General features: G+C 31.2%; 4 protein-coding genes across 12 annotated transcripts; 1 reads left to right on the top strand and 3 right to left on the bottom strand.

Annotated features, from left to right (window-relative positions):
• Positions 1-836: 836 nt before the first annotated feature.
• LOC108912011 (choline/ethanolaminephosphotransferase 1) lies at positions 837-14,289 on the bottom strand. 7 transcript variants are annotated; one of them, XM_018717171.2, is made up of 9 exons: positions 13,830-14,289; positions 13,255-13,495; positions 13,043-13,201; positions 7,546-7,683; positions 4,402-4,560; positions 4,219-4,344; positions 3,824-3,971; positions 3,029-3,076; positions 1,125-1,180 (listed from the first exon to the last, which is right to left on the bottom strand). In XM_018717171.2, exons 1-8 carry the CDS (start codon positions 14,039-14,041, stop codon positions 3,072-3,074), a joined length of 1,188 nt encoding a protein of 395 aa, XP_018572687.1. In that variant the 5' UTR covers positions 14,042-14,289; the 3' UTR covers positions 1,125-1,180; positions 3,029-3,071. The 7 variants fall into 7 exon arrangements, 6 of the variants coding, with proteins under 6 accessions (XP_018572667.1, XP_018572647.1, XP_018572657.1 ...); XM_018717151.2 differs by lacking the exons at positions 3,029-3,076; positions 7,546-7,683 and adding an exon at positions 8,388-8,519 and having other exon boundaries at positions 837-1,180; XM_018717131.2 differs by lacking the exon at positions 3,029-3,076 and having other exon boundaries at positions 837-1,180.
• A 1,165-nt stretch (positions 14,290-15,454) lies between these two features.
• On the top strand, positions 15,455-22,376 carry LOC108911685 (histidine--tRNA ligase, cytoplasmic). 3 transcript variants are annotated; one of them, XM_018716679.1, is made up of 7 exons: positions 15,455-15,763; positions 16,063-16,347; positions 17,296-17,529; positions 20,048-20,269; positions 20,325-20,829; positions 21,360-21,637; positions 22,023-22,376. In XM_018716679.1, the coding sequence occupies exons 1-7, from the start codon at positions 15,674-15,676 to the stop codon at positions 22,245-22,247; spliced, it is 1,839 nt and encodes a 612-aa protein (XP_018572195.1). In that variant the 5' UTR covers positions 15,455-15,673; the 3' UTR covers positions 22,248-22,376. The 3 variants fall into 3 exon arrangements, with proteins under 3 accessions (XP_018572195.1, XP_018572211.1, XP_018572203.1); XM_018716687.1 differs by lacking the exon at positions 16,063-16,347 and adding an exon at positions 16,373-16,514 and having other exon boundaries at positions 15,679-15,763; XM_018716695.1 differs by lacking the exon at positions 16,063-16,347.
• A 261-nt stretch (positions 22,377-22,637) lies between these two features.
• Positions 22,638-23,323, bottom strand: LOC108911604 (cyclin-dependent kinases regulatory subunit-like). Its single transcript, XM_018716583.2, has 2 exons — positions 23,180-23,323; positions 22,638-23,125 (listed from the first exon to the last, which is right to left on the bottom strand). Exon 2 carries the CDS (start codon positions 23,110-23,112, stop codon positions 22,876-22,878), a length of 237 nt encoding a protein of 78 aa, XP_018572099.1. The 5' UTR covers positions 23,113-23,125; positions 23,180-23,323; the 3' UTR covers positions 22,638-22,875.
• A 1,262-nt stretch (positions 23,324-24,585) lies between these two features.
• Positions 24,586-26,775, bottom strand: LOC108911492 (vesicle-associated membrane protein 7). Its single transcript, XM_018716443.1, has 5 exons — positions 26,636-26,775; positions 26,276-26,479; positions 25,926-26,154; positions 25,800-25,867; positions 24,586-25,054 (listed from the first exon to the last, which is right to left on the bottom strand). Exons 2-5 carry the CDS (start codon positions 26,477-26,479, stop codon positions 24,890-24,892), a joined length of 666 nt encoding a protein of 221 aa, XP_018571959.1. The 5' UTR covers positions 26,636-26,775; the 3' UTR covers positions 24,586-24,889.
• Between the last annotated feature and the right edge of the window lie 40 nt (positions 26,776-26,815).

Below are 26,815 nucleotides of genomic sequence, written 5' to 3'. Positions count from 1 at the left end.
GTGGTTGTGTGGAAGTGTTCATTTAAAAAAACTTTTCTATATACCGTGTTTAATTGTGGGTGTAAAGTCGGAAGTGTGGAATAAGAAGGGATTTAACAATTTTGGGAATGTCACGTGAGGTTGTTTGTACCACAAAGCTTCTTTGGAATATACATGTATGGTGTTCGTTAATGTTCGCAGAAATCCACAAACCGAACTAATATTTCTATTTCTTATAAGATCTAAATGAAAATCCTTCTCACGAACGTCAGTTTTTCGGTAATAAATGCAACTAAAAATTTCCACATTCATTTAAAGCCGTTTGACCAGCGGCACTTTTTTTTTCGTTTTAGAGAATCAATAAATATGCTTCACCTATTCTCAATGTCACGAGCCGCCACTGTTGGGAGGTCAAATATCCTAGATTTTAACTATCCAACTATTTAATGCAAATAATACATTATCTTTCATTTCAATGGATTCTTCCATTTAACTTTTAATTCAAATGACAGAACGCTAAAAATTGTTTAATATTATAATAGGTAACTATTAAAATAACTAAACTATAAAGTTTCAAACAAATTATTGAATTTATATTATTTTAATGACATTGTAGGAGGCACTCAAAATTCACTTAAAAACTTTTACGAGGAAGAATTAAAAAATACAAGTTTTTCAGTGTTTCTGAAAGTATGAAATTTAGTGAAATTAAACGTATTGAATGTCTTATATCTTGAGAATACTTTCTTTTAAATTGTAACACATTGTATTGTGTGAACCAAAAAACTATAATGCCTGTTATGGATGCTTGCATCCCCTGAGGCATCATTTGGTAAATAAAAAAAAAACACCGAGTCTAAAACATAAAAAAATATATATTACTAATTGTAAACGCAATACTGCATGATACATGAAAATACAAATTTTGACATTAAATTCGCAGTTTGTTAGCAATAAGAGTATCAATCTCAGAAATATAAATACTTGAACAAAAAATTATACTACCTTAGAACTATCAATGACAAAATAATTGGTGCAAATCGCAAAATTTATCAAAGTTAGTGAGACAAAATGAAATAATAAATAGAAATTGGAAAGTTAAAGGCATAAGGCAAGACGAGTAACATCACTTAGTGGCTAGCATTATCTAGTAAAGGCATGGAATCTTCTTCATCCGATTGCTGCTTCTTGCCACCGGAACCTAAAAAACAATTTGTGGGACACTAATCTTTGATCTTAGATATAGGTGAAACTTTTTACGTTATCTGTACAACATATTTAGCCCATAGAAAGCAGTGTCAAGGCAAGGTAAGAGAAGCAAGGTTTTATTTTCCATTTATATTAAGTCATAATGCTTACCAGAATCTCTAAATTTATAAAAATAGTTGGATGACTGATCAAACACTGTTTACCACTATAATCTCATACACGTTCTATGAAGCTGGTGAAAATTAAAATGGCCATGAAACTATCATTTTGGTATCAAATTCAAAACATAGGTAGTACTACAAAGATTAAAAAACCACCATCTATTGAAATTTTCATACTAGGCTTCATTCAAAATATTTTCACCAGCCGCCAGTGATTCTAATCAGAAATTGTAAAAGCTTCCTTCTTGGAAAAAAAATTGTAGAAAAATAAATCAGAGCACATTTTTTTAATAAGCATGTGGGTATTCTGATCTAAAATTTAACAACGACAAAAGTGCTAGGCAAAGTATGCATTTTACTTTCATAAATGGCTTTATTTATACATTACTCGAAACATACAATTTTTTTTTTCTTTTCAGGCATGCACCCATTTCCTCGGTAGTATTTACAGGTGTAAACCCTACAACTGTTACATACACAATGCGGTGTTACAAAAAAGCACTCGACCACCAGTAAGTTAATAAACTAGCAGAAACGTTAGTGTGAAAGGAGAAGGAGTAAAAATAAAGAGCAAAGTATAATGTAATAATTTATGTCAAACTGTACATGGTGTTAACAATTTGGTGTGCGTGTTTTTTAAACTACTTCTATGCCAAATATATCGGGTGGATCATGTAGCTCAAGACGTATAGACAGCTGCAATGCTCACAAATTGTCTTCCAATACCTTATAAGATTAGAAACGTATGTGTGCAAAGAAGTATATAAATAAAAAAAGTGTAATTTGGATAAAATTATTTAACCCAATAAAAACTATTTCAAATAAAAATGTAATAGCGGTGCAAGAAAACAATCCCTATTTGATTTGATAAATGTAGAATGGTCACCTTGAAATTTTGAGCTTCAAATTGGAAATTTCATGTTAGAACTCGATAAAACTCAAGATATTATTAAGTTCAAACTGAAAATTTCGTGTTTGAATAGAAAATTTTTAGTTCAAATTAATAATTTTGTGTCTAAATTTCAAATTTCGAGTTTCAGCTTGACATTTCTAGTTTGAATTTAAAAATTCCAGTTTGAAACTTTTCAATTTGAGTTTAAACCCAAAAGTTTAGGTTCAATTTAGGAATTTCGTTTGAACTTAACGAAACTAAGTTTGAACTTGAAATTTCAAATTTGAACTCGAATTTGAAATTTAATAAATAAAAGATAGTCTTTCTAGACTTTCATATGATATAAAATTTCAGATGCAGCTGGATATACGCCACAGGAAATAAATTTACAACCTTTTCAACGCTACGTATTGGTACAGAGATTCTAAATCTAGTCACAAAATAAATACTTTATCTAAGTGTAAACTCCTTGTGATTTCAATATCAGACACAAGGAAAAACACATGCACTCGATGGCAGTTATTGGACTTCTCTCCTCTGAGAGGAGCGTCTGATTTACACAAGCAGGTATCGGGTTGGGAATCGCACAATACAAAGTTTGATAGAGGACCATGATCGCCACTATTTCAACTCCATTAAACAAAATATATTTCTTTAATATGTTAGATTCGAATCGTGAATATAAAAAATATATATGAAGGGGGCTAAAAATTTAATTTATAAGCGACATTATGCTAGCGGGTAACAGTCCTAATTACTGGAATCAAAATTATACGAGAAAAATCACCTAATCATTGTGTAAAAACTGGTATGGAGGCCGAGGTTGCCGATTATACTGAAAAATTAAAAAGAAATACAAATAAAAACAAAGAAAATGTGTATAAATACCCCTGAAATAAAAAAGTAATGTGATAACAGATTACTGCTTTATGATTTGATCTTTGTCACAACGCCTTTAGTAATATCAATAAACTAATAGAGAATCATCCAATTATTCCCCCAAAAAAAATTAATATCCTACTTTCCCTTAATAAATAACACCATATATTAGTGGATGAAAATATAAAAGTTCGCCGATTATATGAAGAATATTAAAAATTTGTGCAATTAAAAGACGAAATTCTAAATACATACTAATTTTTAATTAACGGTGAAAATGGAAGGAAATTATATAATTTGAGATTCCAGTAACTGATATTTTTGTCTAAAAATAATATGAGAAAACCCTACAGTTATCTTAAATACTCACTACTATAAATATGAAATATATATATAAGGCATTTTTATAGTTAATGTTGATCTAACACACATAACATTCAAAACTACTTTCTCCTGTGACGAGAATAAAAAAATAATGCTTTACAATCCCAAATACAAGATTAAATCAATTCAACATGGAACCGCTAATACTTTGGCACGACACGCGCTGACTAGCGCTGTATATTCGACATTTCTAAGAGCTACTATAGACAGTTCCACGAATAAAGTAACCGGATAACCGTCAGACCTGCACGATGTTAGGTTTAGTAGTGCTTGCTTTTACTGCGCGTCTTTATCGATTTTGTTACTTTGGCATTCGTACCGTTTTTCTCCAATGCGGAAGAGGTGGGTGGGATCACCTTCTGCGGCCCGCCAGGATATGGTATTCGGAATAGCTCTATGTGGAGGTGATCGCAAATCTCTTGGCAGATCTGGTAGCAGTAGCGCATCAGGTCCACAGACACCCATATCTGCATAACAAAAAGGTCTGTTTTACAGTCACCAATTTCCTTCAACCACAAAAAGAAATGAAAATGTTCATTTCTTCAAAATACATACATAATACACACTAATTGTAAGTACAAAAGTGCAAATAAGTGCAATTTAATAATAATTATTAAATCACCGAAAGTGCCAAATAAGTTAGGGAAGATCAAATCAGAAAATTTATCTATCTTAACACTGACTCCTATTTTGGTACTGCAATATAGAACTTACCAAACATAACCATAAAACATAGTACTCATTGACGAATGTGTTGAAATACTGATTTAAAAATAACATCGTCGGTCCTAGCAGTGACCAATCCATATAGTCCATTTCGCTTTTGGTCATATGGGCCACCTACAATATAACGGATGGAGAAAATCATAGCAACTACAATTGTAACAAGATACTCACCACAAGTCTATTCGTGACCTTGGCAGCGACCAATCCGAAGGCCAGAATATATAATGCGGGATGGTTCTGGTATATTTCCTGGGTAGATTTTTGGTATATTATAAACGCGGGTACTAGGACCATTGAGAATGGTATAACGGGAGATAATACACTGGTTCCCTAATAAGACAGAAGCTTATCAATTTTGTTTGCTGTCAAAATAAAATCAGGAAACTGCTTTGCTATCGAACTTTTAAAGTCCCATATGCACCAGACTTCTGATAGAAATGTAATCATTGAAACAAGAAGGTCAACGTGTTAGTAAGTAATAGTGTATAGTGTGTTAGTATGATAAATTTAGTACTTTAATGTGTTCTTTGCCGAGACCTTCCCACCTAAACGGTAACACTGCTGAGTGCATTGGTTTGATTCTATTTCAATTTCTATTAAGGTGGAACCCCCTGATCAAAAAAATGTTTATACCAACCCCATAATTTTGTGCGCAAAAATTATGAATATAACAATAAATTAGCATATGATTATCAGAAAATTATGAGGTAGGTATGAATCCTTCTTCCATTCACCTTAATATAAGTTCTAATAAAGCAATATTATTATTAGCAGAACAGTTTCCCTCATTGTATAAATTAATTATTAGTATTCTTAAGTAAGTGGTTACTAGATTACTAGCAAGCAGAAAGCCTACAAGCGCATGTAGTAACTAAACTAGCACAATAACTAAATAAGCCTTTTTCTACTAGAACGTCTTGTAATTTACTTCTCTCATATTTTTTATACATGAAGTATTTGCATTTGTACTATTAATTTTAATATTTAATAAATTAAAGGGTAACTTTAAAATAACATTAAAAAATTGTGACATTGGTGTAATAAGCAAATTACTAGACAATTCTACATAAGAGTAGTACTACAACAGGTTGACAATGGAGCAATCTTACAGCGACAGTCGATCCGTTTTTGCCCACTCCTCCCGTGAAAATTACAGAAATATTGGCCTGCGCTAAGAAGACTGCGACGGCACAAGCCACAGCTATTGGAATCAGCTTCACCTCCATATCCATGGTTGGTATCTTCAACCACGAATTCAAATTTACATACAAAGCAACTACTGTCGGCAAAATAAATGAAGCAAAAACTGGACTCATTAGAAAACGTTTTTATTTATTATTTATTTAAAAAAAATGTTTTTACACTGCTATTACCGAATCACTGGGAACTCATTGAAATCGTTCATATTTTATTGCATATAAATGTACATATTCAATAACTTCCAGCTGTTTTTCGAAAAAAGTTGTAACCATTTTTATCTGATATCATATTCTTAAAAAAGACCCTTCTTCGTATACAGAGTGTCTTGTAAGTACGTGTACCATGGCGTTTTGAACTCAAAATAGCTTGATTTAGGTTAATTCACCAAAATATCTGACATTGTTTTGTTTTATTAACGGCCAAACAAAGCGATTTCAAAAAAGGTGAACTAACATATATATAGGCCCAGTTTGAGTCCAATAATCTCTGGTCTTCCATTGTACATGTACCTACGGGACAACCAGTACATCGTTTAGTTTTTTAAGAAGTCAAAAAGAATATCCAGTACTGCAAGAATGACTGCCTCAAAGCTTTTCAGTAAAGAAAATTAAACAAATATATGATTTAATTTGCCCAAGTATCTCCAGTATTTTCTAAATCATGCTTCAACTGATGACCAATATAAACTACAAAATGTTAAATAAATCTAAAATATCAATGGACTAACAGCCAATCCAACTCAGCTTTGTCTTGTATTTAATACGAATGTGTCTCACAAACACCGCTACATTGCCAATACATTTAAGAATTTGCTAACTAGGATTCCAATCGATTAATTATATTTAATCAATTAATCCCATTTTAAAACCAAATTAAGTGCTAAATAAGAACACAAGGAAAAATAGACAACATACCATTATAAACTTTCATGCTAAAGAAACAGAATTAACAGTTATGCAAAGGAGGTTATTACTCCGGTCCAAAAATGCATTTTTAGCTTCACCTTAAACATACAAGAAATTTTCAACTAATTTTAATACACAGGGTATAACTTTAAAAGGGGGTAAGATGTTTATGGGTATTAAAAATTAATAAAAATACTAATCAGATGTACTCAAAACATATTTTAAAATCATTTCAAGTTTTTAATTAAAAGTATTTGTTATTAATTTTTTAAATAACTGTGTTTAGTTTGTGAATCTCATGGTCAATGACCACCGACACTGAATTAGTTTACGTTAAGTACGTAATATGAATCCTCCAGCTGGAACAAACATTAATTTGGTGACATGATAATGAACAAATATGTCACATATATTTTTATTTTAACCTTCAATTTATCAATTTACAAGTATTAATTTTTACTGGAATCGAAATGGAATCAATTTGTATAGTGCAGTGCTATGCTAAGTTTAACTTTATAGGAACTTTAAAGTGATATTTAGTGAAGAAAAAATATGCATACAAATCAAGAAAGACGTGATTTTACAACAATGCATGCCATAGCATCCAATTGATATGTTTCTAAAGGTCAAAGGTACAGTAGACTCTGTAAAATATGACCATTCAAAGTTATACCCTTTTTTGTTACTATTATACCATTACCAGCAGTATTAGCATCAGAAAAACTTATGGTATATCCATAACCTTTGTTACTACTAACTGAGTTTGATATAAACATATTGAGCAATCCATTTAAAATAAGCACGTTATTTTTTATTTGTAGTTCTCTTACCTAATGTATATACACGGCTGCAAAATCCACATAGTTCATCTGCCTTTATGTGAGAAGTAAGTCACAGAAATCCATACGATAGACAAGGATGGCTATATTGAAGACGTTTCATAATCTGAATAGTCAATAGGATGCACTCGGTTAGAAGTGGGAATGACTATTCAGGTTATGAAACGTCTTCACTATAGCCATCCTGGTATATCACACGGATTTCTTTACTTTACTTTGTCGCTCTCATGTAAAAGCAGATGGATCATGCATCGTTGCCAGCCGTGTATAAGCATACATCCTAGTTAGCAACTCTAGGAAGAATAAGATTAAAATATTACAGAGAATATGAGAAGCCAGCATTTGAGAGACAAAAATTGTTGGGTTCTTACTGCAACTGTTGAGCCGTTCTTTCCTATGCCTCCGATTTTCAGCCTATCAAAGAACGCTATTAAAATCTGCAGGTAGCCTAGGTAAAATACCGTGCAAACCACCTGGTTTATATCTAAACCCACTCCGAACACAGACACCTATAAAACAAGGGTTCCATTGATAAGAAAATCATTGCTCCATACAACCTGAGTAACTCTTAGTTGTATATACCAAAAGAAAAATTCCTTCACCTTGTATGTTCCGAGATAAATACAAATTAAAGTGGGTTATGTTATAACAGTGATAATTCAACAGCTCCATCTATATTTTAAAAGCGTAGGTCAAAGGCATTAAACGCATTTTGAAAAAAAATACGAAATATAAGTAAATATTTTAATATACCATTTTAATGCCTGACACAATCAAATTGAAATAACAGATTGAATTTAATGCCTCCATCAATGAAATTTGCAAGCCATACTTCTAGAGAAGTAAGTATCTCATTTCGTTTAATCCATTTTAATTCATTTTGTAGTAAATTCACAGACTCACATTTAATGCAGTAAACAATCATTACACATATTAATTTTGCAATGTACGAAGACAAGAATAAGATGAATTCAAGATGATGAACTTTGTTAAAACAAATTAATCATAATTACTCTTTAATGATTGGTTAACACATATTAATAATCTCCCTTGGAGAAATTACCCCCAAAGACTAAAACAATAGACACAAACAAATCGAACGCCTACTCAATGTACAGAGGAGCTAAATTCACAGAAATCTCAACGGCACTTGAAGTACTTTCCCGAGAGAGCAGGTAACATGCTGCCTTTGCCCCGCTTGTCTCCAACTTACAGCGACGGTGGATCCGTTCTTGCCCACACCTCCGGTAAATATAACTATCAGACTGCTATAGAGAGCCACCAGACCGCACACTAGCGTACTGAGCGGTATCAAGTACCACAAGTAAAAGGTATCACTAAAAAACTGAAGGAACATTCATAGGCAGGCTTTGGGAAAGATAATTCATAATCATGATCTTTTTGTATAACGGTTAATATAGGATTTAAAAAATGCAGATGATGAAATATAATACAAAAAGTTGATTATTTTTCCATGCTGTATGAAATATAAGTGAAATGGTGACATAAAAATATCACAATGTGCGATAATAATAACGAGCGTTCAAATAAAAACGTGGTCAAGTTGGTTCTGAAAATTTGGACGTAGGGCGTAGCGTATAGCAAATGAACTTAAACGTCATCTGTCAAAGCGCTATATCGCCGCTATCAATTTGAATATTTTCGTTTTAAAAAGCGTTTAAAATGGTGTTTTCTCAAGAACAAAAAGTGTTTATCATAGAGTCCTACTTTAGAAATAGACGCAAGATTGATGGAATATGGAAGTATTCTATTGAGGAATGTTTCATAGAATTTCAAAATCAATTTCCCGTTGGCGTTGTTGAGTACAAAATTTTTCAAAGTGCAGTTCAGCGTTGTGTTAATGTTTTTCGTGAAACGGGCAGTGTAACAAGAAAAGAAGGAAGCGGCCGACCTAAAAAGCGGACTGAAGAATTAAAAGAAAATGTCCAACAAATAATGGAAAATGCACCAAGAACTGTACGTGTTTTATCACAAATGGTGGGAGTATCAGTCGGTACCTGCCACACAGTGTTAAAAAAAGATTTGCGTTTGTTCTCCTATCGTTTAACTTGTCAGCAAGAACTTCATGAAGTTGATTTTCCGCGAGGGGCCGTATTTTGTGAATGGTTTTTAAACAACTACGGTGAACTTCATAATATCACCTTTTTTTCTGATGAAGCCTGGTTTCATTTAAGTGGTTACGTAAACTCACAGAATATGAGAATGTGGTCTTCTGAAAAACCAGATAACTTTTTTGTCAAGGGCCCTCTACACGCTCAAAAAATTGGAGTTTGGTGTGCTCTCAATCGAAGGAGGATTTATGGACCTATTTTTTTTAATGGTACTCTTACTGCGCAAAGGTATAGATAAGAAATTATCGCTCCTTTTGTTAACCAGCTGGAAGAAAACGAAATTACAAACTTTTACTTTCAACAAGATGGCGCAAGGGCACATACGGCAGGCGAGACGATGAATATGTTGAGGGAAGTTTTCCAAAATCGACTAATAAGTCTCAATGCTGAACATGAATTTCCACCGAGGTCATGTGATATTACGCCGTGTGATTTCTTTTTGTGGCCTTACCTTAAAAACACTATTTTTGAACTGCCTATTCCTGATTTAAACCATCTGCAGGCTCGACTTATAGACAAGATTCGTGAAATTAACAATACCCTGAGCATCTTAGAAAATGTCTTTAATTTTTTGAGGAGCAGGTGTGAAAAGTGCTTGGAACAAGGAGGGGGACTCTTTCAGCAGCTGCTTTAATTTATTGTTATAACAAGAAGGGGGACACTTTCCGCAGCTTCTTTAATTGTTTGTTATTGTTATCACGATTATTCTTTAAAATAAAGTTATATAGTCATTAACGTTATTGAAACTGACAGCTGCTATACAGCTCGTTGAGAAATGAGGTTAAGTTGGTCGCTATAAGCTACTCCCTACGTCCAATGTGTCAGAGCCAACTTCGACCACGTTTTTATTTGAACGCTCGTTAAATTTAAATAAATGTTTAATTATTTTCTGCCAGATTCTTGTGAAACATTTCATGTAATTGTAAGACAACTTCTGGAAATAAAACATAAAAAATAGTCATTTGCAGAAATATGTGAATAGTTCCATAAAATGGGTTGAATTAGATTAACAATGATTCAACTGATTTGTTAGATTTATCACAAACCCTTTATTTTTAACACGATTTAACAAGACAACGTATTTAATTAAATGTTCGATTGTCTTAAAGAATTTTCTTACGAATTATGGAAACAATCATTTATTTAAGTAATAATAACACCACTTCCTATTTTTTTATCTCCAGAATTTAAATAAATAATGTATTATAACTGTAATATGTTGAATTCAGAATGTTATGTTCTATATGAATCTGACAGTAAATTATAATTCTATTAAAAAAAAATTGACATCAAACTATTGATAGAGGAAGACGGGGTACCTACATGAAAATATCTATTTAAAATAAATAAAATACAAAATTGATTTGTCAAAGGAAATATCATGAAAGTTTGTCATTTTAGAAATAATTAATGTATTCCACAAGTTATAATCACAGCATATGTAAACCAGGAGTTCACTCCGTTCTTTGAATTGCTTTTCTATGCCCTTGAATAGAGAAGTGCTCATCAGGGTCATAAAAAGAACTCTTTACTTGTGCAGGAAAGCATATTAAAATACATAAATCCTAATAAACATAATTTAAAAATATGAAAATTATTCACTTTAAGGATTGATTATAGTTTTATTACTACTTCATGATCTCTTTCTAATCACATTAGGTAGTGTATTCACTATTTGTTAGTGTTAATACCATGAAATTAGCTACTTCTATTATATGTTTATGTTTACTATAACTAGATTCTCGAATAAAGGGTCCTAAATCTCTGTATTAATTGGTAACAGTAATTTTGTAAGTACAGTAGAACCTCGATTATCCGTGTGCGGATTGTCCGGGGTGTGGATTATCCACGCTATGTCTAGGAATTTGTGATGACGTGTTATTTTGTGTTTTTGTTCAGTAAAGACCGTATGTCGTGTTGTGGCTAGTGCTTCTAATCTGTAGAAGTCGCAAATATTGTAGTAGCCTATTTTGAGTAAGTTGACGTTTTAAACTTAAGTAAAATATGTCAGAAAATAAAGAAAAACAGAAAAAGTTACTTCTGGCTGGTTACTTATTTCTGGCTAAATATTTTTTTCAGACTAAAAGCAATATGGCAATCTATAAAATTTCAAAATGAAAACTATTTGCTGCTTTCTGAAAACTATTATGCAATATATTGTCTGAATCGTTATAAAACTTTTTATTTTTGAAATGTATTACAAATATTAGTAAAATATTTTTATCATCTATAATTATATTTCTTTAAATATAAATACAGTAGAACCTCGCTAATGTGACTCCCCGCTTAGTCCGACCAACCTATTTCCAGCGTTTGTTTACCTACTTACAGCTCTTGACATGACTGATCACTCACATTGTTTCTTTCATGTTTTGCTATTGTTTTAATATATTTCAGACAGAACAGTACTTTCAGTTGAAAATTTAAATTTTATGTACATATGTACATGCTGTATTGTATTGTGATGTTACGGGTCAATACAAGTGTTCCTCTGACAATCCGACCTTTTTTGCGTTCTGACCAAGCTCCCGGTACTGTAGGGAACAGTCTACTGTATACACATTATGTATTATTTCTATTTTTAGAAAATCCATATCAAATCAAAGCAAATCAAATACTGTAAGATATATTTGTTCAATTAGAAGTAGTACATCATCTCATTGCACCAGTGTATCTCATTCTATATTTTATCGAATACGATTTCCAAACTGTAAAATTTTAAATACGTCTGTTTATTATTACACATAGTTGGCGAATTGTGGAGGGTTTGTGCAGACTGACTTAGCCGGTTTACATATGTTGTGGTATGATTTTACAAATAATGCTACCTTTATCTTCATTATCACACCAAAAAATATTTATAATGATCTTACAACTAATAATGCTACCTTTATCTTCATTATCACACAAAAAAAATATTTTTATTTACCTAGCAGTTTAAAGATAATAATTAATTTAATTATAATGCGACTAGTATAATCTGTGGATTACCACTTCCTTATTTACTCTGGGTGATAGTAAAAAATCATGGCGAGTATATATGAATTTAAAATAACAGATAAAATGAGCTGTTCTTTTTCCAAGAAATGGCAAAATAGTAATACCAAAAAATAATACAAAATAAATCATTATTGGTAGGATAACTGTACCAGTAATTGCCATTGTAAAATATGGTTTAAAAATGCTATGGGAAAATTGAAAACATTAGTAGACTAAAAAAAACCACATTATTTATCTTTTAATAAAATTTACAGTTAAATATTAAAAATGGGATAACTAACTAACTATTCACGAGAACAACAAATGAGGTGACATCTATTAATTTAATTTACAATCACTCTAATAGGAAAACTCTTAGTTTGCTTGTTTTATATTTGTTCAAATTTTTTTGTTGAAAAAAATATAAATGATAGTTTATTTTAAATGCGGAGAGTGATAGCAAGTCAAAAACATATTATTCAGTGTCATAGTGCAAGAATTACATATGTATCAAAATTTGTATCATTTTACTTTCCCAAGGAGAAAAAAAATTTTTTTTAAATAAACAGCTCTTAAAAATTTTGAATTTCCACACACCACATTGTGTGACATATGCAATTTTTAAATAAATAATATTATTTCTAATATTATAAACATAGAGTGGCAATTACTGATGCATTTACCTGTTTTATTAATATACAAAATTATTTTTTATCCTGAAATCCATTTTCAACAATTTTTATATATATTTGCTTACCTTCGTCGACCACACACTTGGCCCGAATATAGCGGATATTGCCAAAATGCCCATTATAGTGAACTGAGCCTCAGTAACATCCACTCTCCCAAATCTCAGAGTACCCGAGACGTAAGTCTGCCAATGGGCGCAGTAAAACAGAGTCACAGCACAAAAACACTGGAAAAATATTTATTTGTAGGCTTTGATTGCTTTTGAACGAGATGTGTTACCTGGAAAAACATCCATCCCGGGTAGTAACCCAGTTGGACAGCTATGCAAGCGGAAAGAGCAACAAAAACAGTCGATATTGAATCACATCCATGATCAAATAATTCACCAAGTGGGTTGGCAGTACCCGTTCTTCTGGCTTGCTTGCCATCTATGGCATCTAAACTTTGATATATGAATAAACCTAAGCCGCATAAGGCACAGGCCCATCTAGGGGCCTCTAATTTCGCATCAGGTGAATACCTAAATGATAAGAAATAAATAGAAAAGAAGTAAAATTAAATTATTTAAAAGAATTACAAATACTTTTGTCATTATAATGATCTCTGATTTGATTGCTATTTTTAGATATAATTAAAATATGTTCACGAGTTTTATATAAACATGTCACATGTATTTCTATAAATATGTATGTATAGGTACATATTCCTTTCCAAGAAATGTTTTGCCATACATTTACATTCAAAGATTTTTGTTTATTACACAGAAAAAATATTTTATGAACTAATTATGTACTCAACTAAATACATGTTGCAATCCAGACAGATTTAATTAGAGAAAATTCAGTTAAACTTACCACACTAATATCAAAGCTGTAATTATGTTTATGACGAGACCAAGGATGGTTATAAGGTTAGGAGCTAGCCAAATTGGCACTTTTGAGACTAACCAATTCCAATACGACTGCAGAAACGTGTCTAAAATACTACAACTTTGGCAAGAATACTGATGTTCGCTCAATCTCTTCAGCTGGGCATCAGAAAGGAGTCTTTGCTTGTACAATTTCATTGCGATCGACTAATAAATTAACCACACATTTATAAACACAGGAAATGAATTCGTGAAGCACGCTCTTTAAGGTGATGATAAGGCAAATTTAATAACTAATCAGAATAATATGTGTTATTTTAATAAAGTATCACAAACAGTTAAAGAAGACACAATTTGCGGAAGGTGAATTAAATTTGCAACTTTCCATAACATCGGATGATTTTACGTTTCAGAAATGACAGCGACACCACCACGCTCCGCCAATCAGATTTCCGTACTCTGTCTGGCGAGTGGCGTCTGGCGTCTTCTTGTCTTCTTATTCTTCGTTCTCCAGCTCTTTGCAACGTATTTCAATTGTGGTAATTGCAATAGTTTAGGATTTGAAAATATTGTTGAGCTAAGCTTTAGTAACAATAACAAAACTTTTTAACATAAAAATTAGTGATGGGCATAATCGACCAATTTTGATAATCGAGTTATCGGTAATCGAGTACTTCTAATAATCTAGTCATATATTACTTATAAGCGTAGCTAAAAAAAAAAAAAAAGCTCACGCACTTCAAAACCTAACCACTTTTTCGTTTTATTCTAAAAAAAACGGTTACGCAATCAGTGACTATTTGCAGTATGCACTGACATTTTGAGGTGCAACCGTAGGGTAATAATCACTCGAGTGGTGGGAGTAAACATCTCGAGATATCTCGAGTGATCTCAATAATCGAGTACCACTCGATTTTTCACTCGAAATCTCCCATCACTAATAAAAATTATGTACTATAGTTAACAAACGTGAACCCAAACCCAGATTTTTTAGCACAAGAGTTTCGATGTCTCAGTAACTTTATTCTACAAATGTAAAAATTATTTAGAAATTAAATTATAATTTAGAGTAGATTTCAATTAATTTACAATCTAACAAATATCATTGTTTAATGCAAACAATGTAAAACTTTAACATGAAATTCAAAGTAAAATATGTATAATCACAGTAAATACAAATTAGTAAGGACATGCACTTTTTTAAAGGCATAATGAATTGTCATTGAAAAAGTTGCCATATTAAAAGGAGGGAAAGGGAATAATATTATTCTCCATTCTGTGTCTATATGTGTGGGAAATTGTTTTTTGGCACCTTTACAGGAGTGATTGATGTTCTGAATGGATTGATATTCAAAACTAATTCACGAGCAACAGAAAGCACAATTTAGCATACAAATGTAAATAAAAAAGTGTTATCTGCAACCATAGTTTAATGACTCTAAAGAATTGTATTATACTATACTGTGTCATAATACCTATAAATAAACTTTCACAAAGTTTTAGAGCATGGGGTAATTTGATAAAATAATAATTTCCACATATATTTCTAGGAAAGAAGAAGATCTCATCGGTATATTCTATCTCTTTTTAACTTACAATAATAGACGTTAGCCTTCTTTCAGCATTTCATTGCATTTCAAATAAAAAATAATTTTAGGGCAAATCCACATTTGATTGCCTCGTGGCCTCGTTGCATTTCGTATTGTATTGCATCATTACCATTTATTTAAGTGCATTTCTAGTGTCTTACTTTGTTATGTACCTAGTGTTTTAGAGATTAGTTGAAAAAGGATTCGAGATAATTAATTTATTTATATTTATTTTATTAAAATGGCTGCGAGACAAGCATTAGAAAATCAAATTAAGCAGCAAGGAGATTTAGTCAGGAAGTTGAAAGCTGCGAAAGAAAGTAAAGAAAAGGTAAGATAACCACTGATTAGAGCAACATAAGTGTATTTCTTGTCCTGTTCAGTGTCTATTCGTTACAATTCTTTTTTGATCCTTTACCAACGAATGTTCATTGAATTCGAAAATATGGTTTCGGCTTGTTTTAATCCTTGATTAAGCAAATGGCATGACATTTTAATTAATTGTGTAAATACTTTTTTAGTTCTTCAACAATTTTTATTTAAACTCCTGAAGTATTTAATCAGTTCTAAATTAGCAGATCTACAGTTTTATTTCAATTAACACAAGTTAATTATGTGTTTTAACTTCAGGTTGTAAATGGAAATTTGTCTAGTGTATATCAAACAATTATTGAACGATCCTGTGAATTCATAAATGATTATTTGTCAACACGCAGTTACGTTTGTGGATATATTCCTACGAGTGCTGACAAGATCTTATTCAATACATTTTCTAAGCACAATGTCAGCGATTTCGTTCACATCCTGAGATGGTTCAAACACATAGAAAGCTATTCTGTTAACGAGCGAAATAACTTTCCCCAGTATGACTATGATAACTTACGAACTTTAATAACTTATTATTTAGATATGCAGGTAAATAACACGTTATTTTGTTTAGATGTGTTGAATGAATGGTTGCCTGTTTGTGAAGAAAAGAAATGATCCGTAGGGGTTTGCGCACGGTTTATTTTTGGCCACGGCCTGTGGCACGTGTTAGTTGTTTAAGCACTTCTTCCATGTCCTTTAAGGAACTACCACAGGTCAGTGAGCAAAAATTTCTTATTGTACCAGAAATGATCTTGTTGTGATGACCATAATCTAAAATATTCACCATTAATTCAAAACAAGTTATTGCGAACCATTATTCTAAAAAAAGGTCAAGGTTTTTGGGTCCGTTAAAAGATGTTTCATATTATTCGTCAGGAACTAAAAGTGAAAGTTTTTAATTTCAGTACTGTGCAAAATAAGTTTTAGTATTTCCTTATAAAAAACTCAATGTAGCATAAAAATTAGAGTTTAGCGTTAAATAATTTTTAAGCTTTCTAATAATTATAGTAAAATATCACTATAGTTCCTACCTGATTTCAAATAAAATCATTATTAGTCATGATATCAATTAAATACATAAAATCTAATCAAGTGTTCCAAAGTCTCTCATAATAATTAGAATTTTCTGTACAAGATAATTTCATATAAATATTTTGCTTGCATGCCTATGTTAAAATTTGTCTAATAAGTGCATATATTTCTAATTGCCACAAAAATTGATAAACTCATAAATTAAATCAAGAAAAAAAGAAATTACAATCTTGAGGTTGAGAAATGATTTGTCACATTATAAGCAAGCAAAAAATAAATAATACAGAGTATTCACTGATACTGTAAGTTGAAATAAATATTTTGCAATTTTTTTATTGATAGGAATTCTGTTATTTCTAATTACCATTAAGGACAGATCAGATCTTCCTTTCATTTGGCAATAATTTATGATTAAAATTTTCTGAAATAACTTGATTTTAAAGTTATTATTTTCTTTTGTAGATATCAGAAGAAGTTTCAAAGCTCTTGGAGCTGAAATCTCAGTTAAATAATTCATCAGAACCATCTGCAAATAATGTACCAGTTAATCAAAAATTTACTCTCAAAACCGCAAAGGGTACCAGGGACTTTTCACCTGAGCAAATGGCTCTCAGGCAAGGGGTGTTACAGAAAATTGTGTCGGTATTTAAAAGACACGGTGCTGAGACCATCGATACTCCCGTTTTTGAATTGAAGGTAAACAATTTTTTTTTTAATTAATAAAAGTGATGATTTCTAAGATTTACTTAAGAACATATGATATTTTCTTTCTCTCGTAATACTCAGGTATTTTTCATTTTAAAAAGCATAAAATTGGGTCACATATGATGATCTATGACCTCTTCTAATATCAATCTACATATTATATACGCATCAGTAAAACTGGGACATACATTTTTGATAAACACTAATTATATCTAATATCCTTGATCTTCAAATACATTATTTGAATTCGTGTATCGAGACATTATTAAAATACCTATACACTGATTAACTTTTCTGTGGCAGTAATTACAATTTATAAATTAATAATTTGTTATTTAATTTTTTTTATCTTTTGTGTTTTGAGGACAAAACAGTTTTATTTTAGTTATTATATAGATTTATCATTGTATAAATGTATAGTATCTCTATTAAAGGTGTGTAAAAAGAATATTAACGAATGAAAATAGTAAATTTGTGTTGAAATAATTTTTAAAGGATTTTTATCCCGTGACTCGATATGATCCATATAACCTTGAAATAAATTCTTTGGTCTATTGCTTTATAATAGTTTGCCTTTTACATTTACTGTTATTAAGTTGACACTTGAAGTGCACCCATAGAGAACCGGGTGAAAGTACATTTACATTTAGCCTTAAGCAGTGCAATGTAGGTACCACTTCGAGCTAAAATATAATTTGAATTTGATTAATATTTATTATTAGTATTACCTAATTGTGTGAATTTAATTTTCATTTTTGTAACCATTTTATCTGTCCAAGTTTTCAAGTTTAAGTTTCTTATTTTCCTTTTATATTTTTTTTAATAAATCTCGCACAAAATATAAAAACAGTCAATTTATTAATGTAACTTGATTTGTTATTGATTTTTCTTAAATGAAAAATTGTACAACAAAATATTTGTGGAATTCCCCATATTGAGTAGTAGATAAATTAAAAAAATTACATTAGTGATATCAGTTTTAAATTCTTTGAATATGTAAGTTCTTTCCTATCAGTTTATTATGTTGTTATTTTAACTAGTAGTATACAGGGTGTCACTTTGAGTGAGGATCATATTTACACAGAAGATACATTTTCTCAAATTCCATTGCGAAATTTAGTTCGTTTTAACCTTTTTCATAATTTTAACACTCTTTTTGCTAGAAATGCTAGTATAACCAACAATCACTCATACTAAATTGGGTTAATGTCACTTTCAATGGGTCCATATTTATATGTAGGCTCCTTTGGCCTTTAGAAACATATAAGTTTATTTTTTGAAATTCTGTCATGAGAACTTATATACATATTTTTTAACTTTTTTTGCTTTAATATCTATTGGCAGAAATATTTGAAGAATTTTATACTTAAGATGTTCTATATTAATCTGAAGGTGTTTTAAAAATAATTTCTGTCCTTAGATAATCTTGTGTACATTTTTGTGTTTTACATTAGATTTCTATTGGTATTAGAAGTGTTTCTTTCATGACAAGTTGTACATATTTCTTACAATTTCACTGCTGCAACATCACCTCATTGTATATTTAGTATATTCAACGAATAGATATATCAATCTTCATATAATGAAAAAAAAAATAGTATGGTGTTGACTCATTGTTTATTTAGTGTAAAATATATTTAAAAATGTTACCTTTCTGAAATAAATTTTGTAATATTTCTGCAAGTTACATAATTAATTTACTACATATGCACATGCATTAATAAATATTCTATACAGGGTAACTTTGATTAGGGGCACATTTTTATGGATGCTACCTTGATCATTAGAAACATATATTATAAGATTGTTTTTCCAAATTCTGTTGTGAGCATGGAATTTAATTTTTTTTGCGTAATTTTTGTATCCCGACATTGGACATACCAATGTAACCTCAAATAACTGCGAGCACATACCCAATTGGGAGTTACCATATGCATTGTTGTCATATCTCATATTTCTTAATTCGTGTAAAGGATTTTTCATATCTCAGAAATTTTACAATGAAGACACACAAACACAGCGTACCATTACTAAACACTGAAATAAATAACTAAGTATATACACTTAACTACACAAGACGTTTTACTAAATATCACATTCAGTTTTACCCTAAAATTAAATTTAATAAAACAGAACACGGCACTATAGAAGTTCTGTTTGGATTTCAGTGAAAACTAATACTTCACGCAGAAAATTGCAAAATTATCGCCAAGTTAGAAATACTTTAATTTAAATAAAGTGAAAAATGAAATGAAAGTTATAAAATGAAGCGGTGACATATTCTGCCATTCTCATTTTGCTGAATTAATGTTGGAAATTTGTTTTTTGTCTGCCTAGAGCCTGCTAGTCATATCACATAAGGTGCATTGATATTGTGTAGTTCACTTCAACTAGGTCAATGTCAGAAGTCACATATATCCTGTATACATATCATTTTATTTTTTGCTGTATTAAAATATATAAAAGTAAAATTAGAAATAGTTCTCAACAGATTCTTTCTCTCCCCTAGGAAGTTTTAACTGGAAAGTATGGTGAAGATTCGAAATTGATTTACGATTTGAAAGATCAAGGAGGAGAAATCCTTTCTCTCCGTTATGACTTAACGGTACCTTTCGCCAGATATCTGGCGATGAATAAAATCACGAACATCAAACGTTATCACATAGCCAAAGTGTACAGGAGAGACAATCCATCCATATCCAAGGGAAGATACAGGGAGTTTTATCAATGTGTAAGTAATTTTTACTGTGTATTGACTACAAATTTCAGTAAAAATGTTCTTCTAGGATTTCGATATAGCCGGAGCGTATGACCTTATGATACCGGATGCCGAGTGCGTCAGAATCGTCTACGAAATCCTAACTGTTCTCAAAATGACGCCTTTCGTCATCAAACTGAACCACCGCAAGTTACTCGATGGCATGTTTGAGGCTTGCGGTGTACCCAAAGACAGTTTCCGAGCCATCTGTTCTGCGGTCGATAAGCTAGATAAGTCGCCCTGGGAGGAGGTTCGGAAGGAGATGATCGAAGAGAAAGGTTTATCGGAGAAAACCGCTGACCAAATAGGAGAGTATGTTAGGCTCAACGGTAATTCGGAGCTGGTCGACAAGCTGATGAAAGACAGTAAACTTTCTGGTAATAAATCGGCTGTGGAAGGGCTCGAGGCGATGAAGCTTTTGTTGAATTACTGTAACATTTATGGAACTACGGATAAGATCCTGTTCGATTTGAGTCTGGCTCGAGGGCTTGATTATTACACTGGTGTCATTTACGAAGCGGTGTTGTTGGGAGGTAAATTATTAAAAAATTTTAAGTTGCTTTACAGTTAGTAATTTTTTTCACTTATGTAGTACCTAAATTAGTAGGTCCTTCTTTGCTAATAGGTACAAAGTAATGGTTTATCCTAGGAGATCGTGTAGCAGTGACATATTACATATACTTTGTAGGTTATATCCCATAGCATGACCTACACCAGTAGGTACAAAGTAATGCTTATGCCAGTAGGCATTGAATAATTTTGACATTTAAGATGACATACTTTGTAGGTTATATCTCACAGAATTACATTAGCAACACATAGAGTCCTGAGGATGTCATACTAAAAACAGCTAAACGCCGATGTGTAATAGTGCGAAGTGTAATAGTTTAATAAAAAAAAATTATAATTCCTTATTTAAATAGAAAAGATTTAATATTCGTAAATTTTATATCTGAAATGTACATTATAATTTTTTAATAATAATTAAAAATATATATTATGGTCAGCAACACTTTGTGGTATCTTATTGAATATTACAAAAAACATAACATTTCCGTTTCAGATGAAGCGGCCGGTGATGAAATCCTAGTGGGTTCCGTGGCAGGCGGCGGCCGCTACGATAATTTGGTTGGCATGTTCGACCCTAAAAACAAACAAGTACCCTGCGTAGGCGTATCGATCGGGGTGGAACGGTTGTTCGCGGTCATGGAAGCGAAATTGGCGTCGCACAACAAGAAGACCCGCACCACGGAGGTCGAAGTGTACGTCGCCACAGCACAGAAGAATCTGTTGGAGGAGAGGATGAAATTGTGTAACGAATTGTGGAATGAAGGATGGAAGGTAAAAGTCGTTTTTAAACAAAAAGTTCCTTTTGGACAAATTAGAAGAAAATTATGGGATTAGATGATGAATAACTTGCCGTAAAGAAATATGACCCAATTTTTTTCACTTTGAAGTTATCATAGAAAAATTGAAAATTTTATTTTTTTTAATTTTATTAATCAAAAATGTAGAGGTGGATTTTTTAAACACTGTCAGGACACTTTTTTCTTGGGAATTAGAACATGTTAAATAAAGCTAACCAAATTAGGTGTGGTTTGGGTCACAAAAAACCTTTAATTTAAACATTTTGTATCTTACAAACAATCCCCCAGTCCAAAAATTGGACCACCCCATTGTTAATCATAAATTCTTTTCTCTAAACGATTGTGTCTAAAAATATTAGGTGGAGCACTCGTACAAGAAAAATCCAAAACTCCTTGTTCAGTTGCAACACTGTGAAGAGTACGGGATTCCCCTCGCAGTCATTCTGGGTGAATCCGAGTTGCAGAGAGGTGTCGTAAAACTTAGAGTGGTGCCCACTAGGGAGGAAGTCGAGGTGTCTCGCACTTCCTTGTCCGATGAGATTAGGAGACGGCTGCAAAGCCTTTGCATTAATGGGTCTTCATGATAGTACTTACGTTAGATTCTATACCAAATTGTGTGACAAGTATTAATATTTTATGAATGTACAGTGTAAATCATATGCAAGAATAATGGACTTAAATTGTAAAAGAAAAAATTGAGTAATATCCGAAAAGATTAGTAGAAATGGAATTTTATTAAAGATAGGCATTACAGTTATATATTGTTAGACATATATTCCCTTTTATTTTTCTTAGTAAATATGCTTTGTTATTTATTTATAATTATTTGCAAATCTGATAATAAATTATTTGTTTCTAGTTTTTCTTTTTTCACTGATTTGAATTAAAATGAAAAATTACGTTACTAGCAATTTTCTCAGAAGGTAAGTGAAAAAACTTTTACTTTCTGTTACTTTATTTACAATAAAATATATCATATACTAATGAAATATGATAATACATTTAAGATTATTGTCACAACTAGTTTCTTCTAGAGGAATGGAAAATTAATAAAATTATAAAAACACCTTAATTTCATGAAAATAAATTAAAAAAAGAATAATATCTATTACACCAAACCATATTGTTTAGAAAGTCGGTGCTATTATTCATTTACCTCCAACATGGTTTGAGTTTTTTGGAACTATCAATCGATGTAGTACCTGCCAAACATTAATAATCTACATGCAACAACGGCCTTCGAAAAAGTAAAACATGAGGCTCGGGCGTGTGTAACATGTAATGTACCCAGTTGGGGCTCTGCTGAACTCCCAGATTTCTCCACTCAGTCTCCGTCATTAAATGAGGACGTGGTACAAGCTTAGCCAGATCTGGAGGTAATATAACGTGCCTGTACTCGTAGTGCTCATCGCAGTATTTTTCGGAATATTGGATAGTCTCGGCGGGCATACCGCTTTAACCTCTAAATTTAATGTATTTTAGAATAAAATATATTTTTCAGTAAAATGTAACTTACCGTTCTTACTCTTGGTTTTGTTTTCGTTAAATATATATTATTCAAAAAAATAGTGAATTTAAATGAATAGTAAACAACTAGATAATCTCTAACCAAAATGTTATAAATTATCAAATTAAAAGGTTAATTTCTTCTTCTTCCTTTTTCGTCGCTTGGCTTCTATCCATAGATTACAGAGTCCTCTCTCCTGCTTGCGCTTTGTTCGCTGGGTAGTACCATTGTATAAGTAAATTTAGTAATTTACTTATACAATGGTAGTACACAGAAAACAGTAATTGGGCTTTTACCGAGGATAATGGAACGTTAACTTCTATCATTGTTTATAAAAATATAATTAGACAACAATATTAATTCTGTACCATGGCACCGACAAAGCGGGGACCATAATGTATAATATAGGAATTGTTTCCAAAATTAACATGTTTTCGTCTTTTGATGTGATAAAGATTTTGTCAAAAATAACTTAAAACCATGGTAAGAACTGTTATTTGTACAAATAAAACCTAGTCTAGGATGAGAGGAATAACTAAAATCTAAGAGGTGCGTTTTGTTGGATAGATCCCAGATTTATTTGATTCTTTAGAATGACATTTATCACTAAAACCATGGAGACTAGATAAGGAGCACGAACTCATACGGGAAAATTGACAAAATTTGTCCAAGAAATGGCAGAAGTTGGGGTGGCGCTAGTGTTCCATANAGGCACCGACATAGCGGGGACCATAATGTATAATATAGGAATTGTTTCCAAAATTAACATGTTTTCGTCTTTTGATGTGATAAAGATTTTGTCAAAAATAACTTAAAACCATGGTAAGAACTGTTATTTGTACAAATAAAACCTAGTCTAGGATGAGAGGAATAACTAAAACCTAAGAGGTGCGTTTTGTTGGATCGATCCCAGATTTATTTGATTCTTTAGAATGACATTTATCACTAAAACCATCGATCTTATAGTACTAAAACGATTTCAATAAAATCTAGCATTTGACAGATGCCGGATGTCAACGGACCAATGCCATAGCAGCTACCTTCCGGAATCAATCCAACAAAACGCACCTAAAGTGCCTTGAAAATATGTCCCTACCATTAGGTTGTTTATGGTTTTATAAACTCTGCTTCTACTTCTTACACAACCAAATTTTTTAAATTTCATTAACAATAATTTACATTTCAATGTCGAAAAATAAAATAGTCTAAAATGATTTTTTTTATTTAAATTAAACTACTTATTTTTAATTATAAAATATATATACATAAATAGAAGAAATAATATTTGTGATAAATAAATGTTAACTTTAAAATTATGTATACTTATACCTTAAATTAGAAGCATTTTCTATAAAAATTTAAAATCCAGAATTTGTTTTTAGACTGCTTTGTCAAATCAACTATGAATTGTTGACGACATTTGGATTTTTCCCAAAAATTGCTATTACTTAACTAGTTTAAATACATCCTTATAACTAATTATGGGAATCTTTATATAACCATGTATATATCCTACTATCTGTACATTGATTTAGAGTATACATAATAATTATAATTATTCATAGTTTTGAGATATTTTTGTAATCACGTTGATATATAATGAAACAATGAAACCTAGGAAATATGATATAAATGCAGTGTAAAAAATTTTCAAGCCAAATCTAACCCAAAATTTAAATGCTGTCATTAAGGTAATACCATTCACTGATCGGTCAATGTTTACTTCTTTGCAATGCAGCCTTGCCAAAGTAAGCCACCGCAGGCCATACACACTATAAAGTAGACAGTCACAGTTATAATTACACCTATAATCACATAGAGTTTCACATTCTTCCAGAATAGAGACCTTGCCAGATTTCTGCTGGTTATTCTGAAGGTAACTGACTGCAATGAAAAAAAAAAAAAGATTTCAAATACACGTATTTGTTAATCAATGTAAATTATACTAGGTATAACATTAAATTGGGGTCAGTTTTTTAGGGGTAATAGGACTTGCTCCCCAGAATACTATTTTAGAAATTACACTTAAACTCTTGTCTACACCGTCACTGGGCAGGGATATTGGCATAGTTTAGGTGAAGTACATAATATCCAGCTGATGTGATGACAATAAGGAGTTAGACGTGCAAAAAACCAACGGTCAATATTAATTTAGATAAATGAGAATGACCGGATGTCACCAATTAATTTTATGACATTTATTTGTTTTTAGTTCATCGGTTTTATGAGAAGGTATTCGTAATTCAGTACTATATAATACAAATAACTGTATGATTAATGATTAGATTTTGTTTTCAATTACTAAGACCTCACTTATTTTATCTGTAAATAAATATTTTTATCAGATTATAGTTATCAGAAATGTGAAAAAATAAATAACAATTAAGTATTGTTAATCATTGGGTAAATATTCATATTTTCTGAGATTATTCTACTTTTAAATACATGTTTATGATTAAGCAGAATATGTAAAACAGGAATAAAATTCAATAATAACAAGATGTATTTGGTTACATGTAAATCAAATTTTATACAATTTTTAAATGCTTATTATTTTATAGGTACGTTATAAATAATTAATTATATGCGAGTAAAAGTATTGAACTATAATAATCATTTCGAAACTTACCCCACTGTTCAAATTTTCTGCCTTATTGACCAACAATTCTAATCTTTCTCCTCTCATTGCAACATTATCTAAAAAATATTATTAAGCAAATTATTGTTTAATAAGTAACTTCATATAATTAAATACCTATATTCTTAACCATAATATTCTTTAGCTCATCTAATTCGCTATGGACCTTTGAAATTGTATCCACATCATGTGATTCGGAATAATGTTTCATTTCATTGGCCAGTACCCTCGAAAATTCAGAATTCATAGCATACGCAATGGCTGTGTCAATGTTAGAACCGTAAGTTGTCTGAAATCGTCTTTTGATTTCATTGAGGAATAAGAAAGCTCGACTACGTTCAAATTCCTAAAATATAAAAAACACATTTTTTAGTAACACACATATTTTTTTTCTTAATAATTAGATAATCTACTTTTGTAGGTATTTTCAAATAAAACATGTTTAAAAACTGTCAATGATTACATACATCGTCTGTTATACACATGTATATTATTCGGTTTTCAGATATGTAGTGAAATAGATAGTTCCCATGGGAGTATGTAAGTTTGTCATTTTGAGGAGGAATCTTTTCAATTATCTGTTCCGTAACTTCCGCAAAATTGCCAGCACAGCTCGCATACTTTGCTAGGACTGTGCCTCCCCTAGACACAACACTGTATAAAATTGGCATCTGAAAAAAAAAAAATAATAAAGTGAAGTATTTTCTGTTGCTTTAAAAAAATTTCTAATACACAAGTCAAACATATTAAATCCTTTGTTTCATTAAATAAAAACAATAGTAATTATAATTATGAACGAAAAAAAATTGTTTTCAAAGTTTACGTACATTTCACATTTAATGCAACGACTAAAACATGAATTGATGTAGAAGAATAAGTTTAAAAACAGTGAAAAATTAATAAAAACTGATGATTTGACAGTTTACTTGACGTTGACGTTTCTTTTTTTTTGTCTGACAAGTGGCAAGACAAGTGACAAGTGACAACTGGTACAATTTCGTCTTCTT

The sequence above is a fragment of the Anoplophora glabripennis genome, unplaced genomic scaffold (assembly GCF_000390285.2).
Source record: "Anoplophora glabripennis isolate ALB-LARVAE unplaced genomic scaffold, Agla_2.0 scaffold6, whole genome shotgun sequence".
NCBI lineage: Eukaryota > Metazoa > Arthropoda > Insecta > Coleoptera > Cerambycidae > Anoplophora > Anoplophora glabripennis.
The sequence above is the reverse complement of the archived record's forward strand: the minus strand, read 5'-3'. Positions and strand labels throughout refer to the sequence as shown.